The sequence below is a fragment of the Grammomys surdaster genome, unplaced genomic scaffold, assembly GCF_004785775.1.
Source record: "Grammomys surdaster isolate TR1022 unplaced genomic scaffold, NIH_TR_1.0 381, whole genome shotgun sequence".
Classification (NCBI taxonomy): domain Eukaryota; kingdom Metazoa; phylum Chordata; class Mammalia; order Rodentia; family Muridae; genus Grammomys; species Grammomys surdaster.
The window spans coordinates 1-8,058 of NW_021604800.1; the positions used below are offsets into that span (position 1 = coordinate 1).

Below are 8,058 nucleotides of genomic sequence, written 5' to 3' on the forward strand. Positions count from 1 at the left end.
GAGGAGCATCATGAAGCACCTACATCTCAGCAGACACAGTCACAGGAGCAGTATTTAGGTCATCTCCTTTAGCTTCACCCCAAACCTCTAAAGTCAGTCTAGATGGCTTCCTTTTTCAAGTTCAGGCCAAAGTCATAAGATGAGGCACTATGACTCTTAGGTCAGTACGCCTAATTTCCCCCATGATTTCTAACCCAGATAATGGATAATGTATATGATATAAGAAGATGTTTTAAGGACTAGAGAGGTGACTCAGGAATTAAGAACACTTGCTGCTGTTTCTGAGGATCCCAGGTTCTGTCCCTGCACCTGCACCGGACTGCCTGTAACTCATATTCTAAGGGATCCAATGGCTTCTTCTAGCTTCTGTGGGTATTCATGAATGTGATACATATACATACACTCAGGCAAATACAAAGAAAAAAATAAACGAATATTTAAAATGTACTGAGTTGGTTTTAAGCCGGATTGTTTTCTATCAGAAACTATAAATTGAAGAAAGGAGCTAGCTTTTTCTCTTCTCCACCCAGTATATCTACTTCTCAAATACTACTGCCAGAGTGACTTTGAAGGGCCTCTAGTTCCCAGCTACTTACAAGGATCTTGTTTCTCCACATCCTCTCATTTTTGACTTTTAAACTGAATCATAAGAGGAAGAGGAAGTGGTGTGTTGCTCTGAAACATTTTCCTCCACGGTTTGAACTTTGGCTTTCACATACAACCCACACACCAAAGTGACGAGAAGGAAGGCCACCGTGACATGATGCAAACAGAAATTCCAGCAACCTCCAGATATGATTAGGGTTCCTCCTCTGACAAGCCCTATCTTTACAGTCTTTGCCTCCTTGGCCGCTAGGTAGACAGCTCCAGTCAGCTCTGCCAAGAAAGATGAGTGACACTGAGTTGATGTATACCCACTCCCTGGCTGAGAACTATCTTCAGTATGTCCTGCAGGTACCTGCCTTTGAATCGGCTCCAAGCAAAACATCCAGAGTGCTACAAAGAGTTGCATTCTCCGTTCAGAAGGAAGTTGAAAAGAATCTGAAGCCATACTTGGATGACTTTCATGTGAAATCCATAGATACTGCCAGAGTAATATTCAACCAAGTGATGGAAAAAGAATTTGAAGATGGCATCATTAACTGGGGGAGGATTGTGACTATATTTGCCTTTGGGGGTGTTCTCCTCAAAAAACTTCCACAAGAGCAGATTGCCCTGGATGTGGGTGCTTACAAGCAAGTTTCCAGTTTTGTGGCAGAATTCATAATGAATAACACAGGAGAATGGATTCGGCAGAATGGAGGCTGGGTATGTGTGATGACCATTTTTTTTTTTTAACATTTCCCTGTTGAAGTATAGGAATGAAGAGGTTCCTTACTAATTAAAACAAACAAGAAAATAACAATCAAAGGACTTCAGACTCTTTGTATGCCTTATTTTTAGATACTCTTAAATAAAATTAAACAACAACAAAAATCCCCTGGGTCATTTCTAGTGGCCCCTACTGGAAATGTATTTTTTTTAAAAAAAAAGACTTTTAAAAATAAGAATTATATATTTATTTTATGTATGTGAGTACACTGAAGCTGTCTTCAGACACACCAGAAGAGGGTATCAGATCCCATTACAGATAGTTGTGAGCCAGCATGTGGTTGCTGGGAATTGAACTCAGGACCTCTGGAAGCAGTCAGTACTCTTAACTGCTGAGCCATCTCTCCAGCTACACCCCTCCCTTTTTTATAGTTGGAGAACATTTGCAGCTCCAGCTTTAATTCTAGCTGTGAGGTCTGAGGCTGAGAACAGCACCATTTTTTTTTTAACCATATCTTCAGAATCAGCAGTGCAGATTCCCGAGTGCCTGCCTTTTGGTAGAGTTTCTCATGACCATCGAGAGCTAGTACAGAAAGAACTGGTATTAAATATTGTCATATGTACTTCATTGTGTTCTAATAGTCAACCATACGTACAGTTTTGTACATTCACTACTTATATACTGACTATTTCCATCTTCTTAACACACTACCATGTGTGGCTAACCAGACTCTCCCCCACCCCCCAGCCCTTTGTCACCAGAGATCAAACCTAGAGCCTAATGCAGTCTGAGCACGTGTTCTATCAGTGTACTGTATCCTTAGCCTTCGGTTGTCTTTCTGGGAAATATTTTACAAGTTGATATCTGGGCTATACATGGAAGCACCCATTCTGGAACAGAGGAAACAAAGATAGGAGGACCAAAACTTCAAGGTCATCTTTAACTGCAGAGTAAGTCAGCAGAAGGCCACCTCTGGTCACAGGGAGGACTCTTTCATCCTCCCACCAAAACAGTACATAGATTTATTCTGTAACTATTTTTGTCAACCCAGGGCACTTAAAATAACACTTTAATGAATATTTTATGGCCTGAGGTAGTGAGGTACATCAATTATGGAGTCCCTGTATTGTGTGAACAAGATCTCTAATTCAACCCCTAGCACCATAAATAAAAATTATAAGAATTCCTAATGTTTTTTGTTGTATGTGTGTGTGTTGTTGAAGAGCTTGTCTCTTCCACCTGGAGTGTATTTATTTGAGTTATTTCCAGACCTTTCTGTCAAAAGTAATGCTTCATTGAATACATTGTATAGATACAGTTTCTCCCGTGTGTAGGCATGTTTTCTAAGGTGGATATTTGCTTGTAGAGTTATTTGCTACATGGTGTATATTTACTTTGAAATTACTAGTTTTCTCTTCCATAGTGGTTCTATCAAATTATAAACCTGACAGAAGCATGTTAAGAGTATACAGTATTTCCTTAGTACAAGTGGACTAATATAAGGTCCTAGTAATCTACTAAATGTCTCCACTTTGTTACACTAAATACATATACTTAGTTATCTTGTGTTAATTTATTTTCCCCTTGGTTACTAGTACATCTTCTTTTCATGTTGAGCATAGTATATTCGTGTTTATTGACTAATTCTTAGAATTGCCTGTTTATACGTTTTGCCTGGTTTTCAATGGCTTTATTAACTTATAGGAACTTTGAAAATGTTTATATGTGGCAGATTATTTTTGTTTGTTTTTCTTCTAAAATTATTTGTCTTCATTAATTACAAGTGTTTAAAAGTTTGGTGCAATCGACTGTATTAAACAGTGGCTGTTCCATTTCTGTTTTGTTGCAAGTCTGCTTGCTTAGTGCTTGCTGTCTTACTGTAAATCAGTCCCCCTTTTCAATGTTTTCAACTACTCTTCTTTCTAACTTGGCCTGATTTGGGTCTAGGTGAAACATGTCAGATATTGATTATGTTTCTTCTAATTGGCTGGAAGGACTCAGGAAATTTTCTGCTGCACTGTGTACACCTTAAGTGAAGGCAGGTGTCTTCTAGCCCAGAGGCCACAAATGAGCCTGTAGCAAAGAACCTTACAAACTCCATAGGTTTACACTAATGTTCTCATTGTCTAGCACAGCATGTGGAAGACACAGAATATTTGTTACTCAAAAATCTAACTCCTTCCTAATGCATTGTGTGAATTCTTAAAATACAAATGAGTGAAGAGTTTGGAATGGTCTCTTAGAATCTCTAGAAATGTGCTCATCATCTGGGAGTCACAGAGATATTAGCATGTACACAGTAGGGAAACTCTACCTTAATAGAGATATAAAAGAACATCTCTGTCACTGTGTCTGTCTGTGTCTTCCTGTGTCTGTCTGTCTCCGTCTCTCTCTATCTCTCTGTCTCTCTGTATGTCTCTGTCTCTCTGTCTCTGTCTCTCTGTCGCTGTCTCTCTCTCTATCTCTCTGTCTCTCTGTCTCTCTGTCTCTCTGTCTCTCTGTCTCTCTCTCTCTCTCACACACACACACACACACACACACACACACACACGCCCCTTCACAAAGCCCCTATGCAGGTTCTCAGATCTTTTCTTTTACAGCAGTGAGCTTATGTTGTCAACATGACAGAAGAGGTGTTTGAGATCATTTAAAAGGAATCTCAGTACTGTATCCCAGCTATAGTCTGCTAATGGCAAACAGTCTATATAGTGAGCCACTAGACTTAGGCATTGCAAATTGGTACTTTTTCTTTTTCCACAGTGCCACTGGCAAATCTGCTCTGATGATTAAGTTTACTTTGAATGGTTCATTTGGTAGAAAACACACAGCCACATGTCTGTGCCAATGGTCAGATGCCCCAGTAGGAAGGGGAAATGGATATTTTACAAGTTTTTTCTTTTCTGAAAGGGAAACCTCCAAACTGATCACAAAACATGAAACCTATGGTCTCAGTACACTTGAAATATAAGAATTTCAGAGCAAGATGTGGTACAGAAACACAGCAGAGATATGAAGAGCACTAACTCCAAGTAAAACAGGGCTGGCTTCATTTTAGGGCTCAGTGCTTACCATCCATGTGACTGGAACAACTTATGTAACTTCTGTATATTTTCTTTCCTTGTTGGTAAAAATAGGCCATATTGCAGCCTGTCTACTGGGGTTGGCATAAGGATCACATATGCTACTTACACACAAAGGATCCAGAGCAGTTCCTACAAATGAGCACTAAGCACAAATTTAAGACTGTTGTTATTACTAATGAATGCTAACATTAATACTAATACTAGTATTAGTCAGCGTGGACCTCAGGTGCACTAAGGGGAAAAACATGAGATTAATCATCAGTAATGCAGTGGATAATCTCACTCCTTATTTGACTTAAAAAACAATCAGTGTGAACTCTCTCTTCCCCATTCTTCCATTCCATCTCTCTCTATTTATTGGATATTTTATTCATTTACATCTCAAATGTTATCCCTTTTCCAAGTTTCCCCTCAGCAAACCCCCATCCCATAGCCCCTCTCCCTGCTTCTATGAAGGTGCTCCCCCACCTGCCCACCCACTCTCACCTCACTGCCCTAGCATTCCCCTACACTGGGGCATTGAGCCTTCACAGAACCAAGGGCCTCTTCTCCCATTGATGCCAGAGAAGGCTATCCTCTGCTACATATGTAGCTGGAGCCATGGGTCCCTCCATGTATACTCTTTGGTTGGTGGTTTAGTCCCTGGAAGCTCTGGGGGAGGGGTCTGGTTCCATTCATTCTCTTTCCTCCTTCTCTTCCTTCCTCTTTTCTTTCCTTCTCTTACATATTCCTTTTAGTTTTCAACCTGTCATCCCTGTTTTTCTTTATCTTTTAGTCTACTATTATTTTCTCCAGTCCCCTCTACCAGTTTGAAGTGCATGGTTGGACTCATAATGTCTGGTAGAAGATTTAATGCGATTTTTTTTTCTGTCATCAGCATTCGGGAGGAAAAGATAGTTCCTAAAGCCACTGGAGTACGTTTTCATAGCTGGGTGTCTATAATCTCAGCTACTCAAAGGCAAAAGCTAGAGGAACGTTGCTTGAGCACAGGGGAATTTTAAGGCCAAGTGTGGGTAAGACCCTATCTCAAAAACTAAGAATGAGCATAAGATTGAAAGTCAGTGTCTCAGCCTTTTGGAATTCATGTTTTAGTTTGATTCAAGTGACTTTCCTACTTCCATACTCTTTAATGAGGCACTTTTCTGTGTCTAGGCTGATAGAATAAAAGAGTTCTTGGTCATTAGCTACACAGGGGGTTGAGGGGCTATACTTTTATACACAACATTGTGTCCTTCATGCTTAGCATAGATCCTAATTGTGCAGAAAGTACCTGACATATAGCTATTGCTCTCAGGAACTGACATCGAACTCTGTGGCTTGAACTCTGAATTTTCCTACTTATTAGAGGCATAACCTAAGGTATGTTACCTAGGAAGTACTCCAAGATTCAGATTTCTCATGTAATATGTATAACATAATATATCATAATGTAATAAAATGAAGACAATAATACCTATACTAAAGAATTAGAAAGTTTTTTCATAAAAGTAGTTTGTGAATATGTAAATAGAATTATGTGAGTATGGGGATCACATGGGAAATTCCAAGAAGTTTAAATATAATTTTTAAAACTACTCTAAATACAAAAAGAAATCCCTTTTAGAAGTAGGAAACACCAAATTGGTCCCTTGTAAGTAACCAGAATAATACGAGTTGTAAGAGTTAGGCTAAGAGGTCCTATCTTCTTTTTCTTCCCTTCCTCCCCTCTTGTTTTCTTTCTTCTTGCTTTAAATAATGGCATGGTTAGTTTGGTGACAAAGTGAATGGGCAGAATGATATATAGAGAGGCATAGAGATGACTGATTAACCATCTATCCCAGTACAGTTATTTCTAAAGTATAAAGAGTCAGGATCTGCCAATGTTAAGCAATGCTCCACCATGGAACTATAGCCCCAGATGACCAAAATCAGCTCTTGAATGAGTTATCTCTAGAGAGGAGACTGCGTATCTGTTTTTGTAAGGCTATAATATAATATCTCACACAGCAAACTACAAGAAAAAAGGAAGTTGTTTTAGGGAGTTTGAGAGTGCCAGCATCCAAGGGCACCAGCATTGATGGGCTGCATCTGGTAAAAGCCTCCTTGCTGAAATATGGGAGAAGGACCCAGGAAGTAAGGAAGGCAGAGATGGAGGAAAGGAAGGAATGGGGAAGGAACGATAAATAAAGGGCTGACCACATTTTTTTTTAATAACAAATTCACTGTTCAGATAATATTCTTGATCTGGCCATGGAGGCGGTACTCCCATGACCAATGCATCTCTAAAAGATTCCAACTCAATATTATCAAAATAGCAATTAAGACTCAACACGAGTTTTGGAAGGTAATCAAACCATGGCATCTTGCTGTATTATTTTATGCTTTAAGCTTTCTCAAAACTAGTATAGCCCAATTTAACAAATTATTATTCCTGCCAGAAATAATCAGACCGGGTCATTCCTTGCTTATTACTACATTATTAATTTGATAATGAATCCTTATTTGTATATTTATTTTTGTATAATAGCATTGCTAAAGAAAATAGTTTTTAGTAGAACCTATTTGAAAAATATCTTTATATCCATGATTGTATTTATTGTATTTATTTGCTGTTACTTTAAAATGTTTCCTCATATATTTAGTGATTTAAGCTTCAGTGAACTTCTCTTTCAACTATTAAGGCTTGATTATTTTTTTCTTACATTTGAACGAATAAACTATTTCCTGATAAATTGATAAATCTATTTTTCCTGGCTTGCAGTTCTTTTAATTAAAAAAATATATGTATATACTTCAACTATTTTTATTTTCATTTAGCTTTTTCTTTTCCTTAATCTTTAGAAGTTGAAAATATGTAACAAGTTAGCACATTAACTGCCCAGACAATGATTAGCTCTCCTGTTAATAGGAGATCATTTTAGAAGCTACCACTGTACCTATCTGATAGAAGATTATGAATAGTCTTAGAAGGGAAACAGGAAATGTCTAAAAAAAGCAAACCCGAGACTGTGGGAGATATGTGAGAATGTAAGGTTAGGAGATGAGGAAACGGGGTGAGCAATGTCTTCTTTCTGTTGGGACATGACGTCACATGTGTCACAGCTGACCCTGTGCACAGCACGCAGACATTTTCTTGGTCAATTATACACATGGGAAATTCCCCTGACTGGTAATGATTCCCCTAGTTTGCTGATGATTCCACAACTATTAATTTCAAGATCGGCAGTGATTTCCAGAGTCCTCTGATTCTCAAGGAACTGTATCTGATTCACTGTTTTTGGATTAGTCCCATTAAGGTATAGACATTTGGGGACCTTTTAATCCTGGAACTTACAAGAAGCAGAGCAAATGTTTCCTAGATAAACATAAAATATATCAGGGGTGGTGATGCAGAGAACATGCAAGCACAGACTGGGGATATACCTCAGTTGGTAGAGTACTTTGCTTACCATGCACAAGGTCTTGGGGTCTATCCCCAGTACTGCCTGAACCCAGAATGATGGGACATGGCTGTAATTCCAGAGCTAGGTGGTAGAGACAGAAGAGTCAAAAGCTCAAGGTCATTTCTTGCTACTTGGTGAGTTCTAGCCTGATCCTGTCTCTAAACAACAAAAATAAATAAGTGTTTGTAGCCTTTCTTGTGTTTGTTTTGAAATATAGGGAATGAAAAGGAATGAAATGTTT

General features: G+C 38.7%; 1 protein-coding gene across 1 annotated transcript in view; it reads left to right on the forward strand.

Annotated features, from left to right (window-relative positions):
* Window positions 1–729: 729 nt before the first annotated feature.
* Window positions 730–8,058, forward strand: part of LOC114632674 (bcl-2-related protein A1) — an 11,848-nt gene continuing 4,519 nt past the window's right edge. The window contains exon 1 of the mRNA XM_028781263.1: window positions 730–1,308. Coding sequence (XP_028637096.1) covers window positions 889–1,308 — 420 coding nt within the window. The 5' untranslated portion in view covers window positions 730–888. The remainder of the gene's footprint in view (window positions 1,309–8,058) is intronic.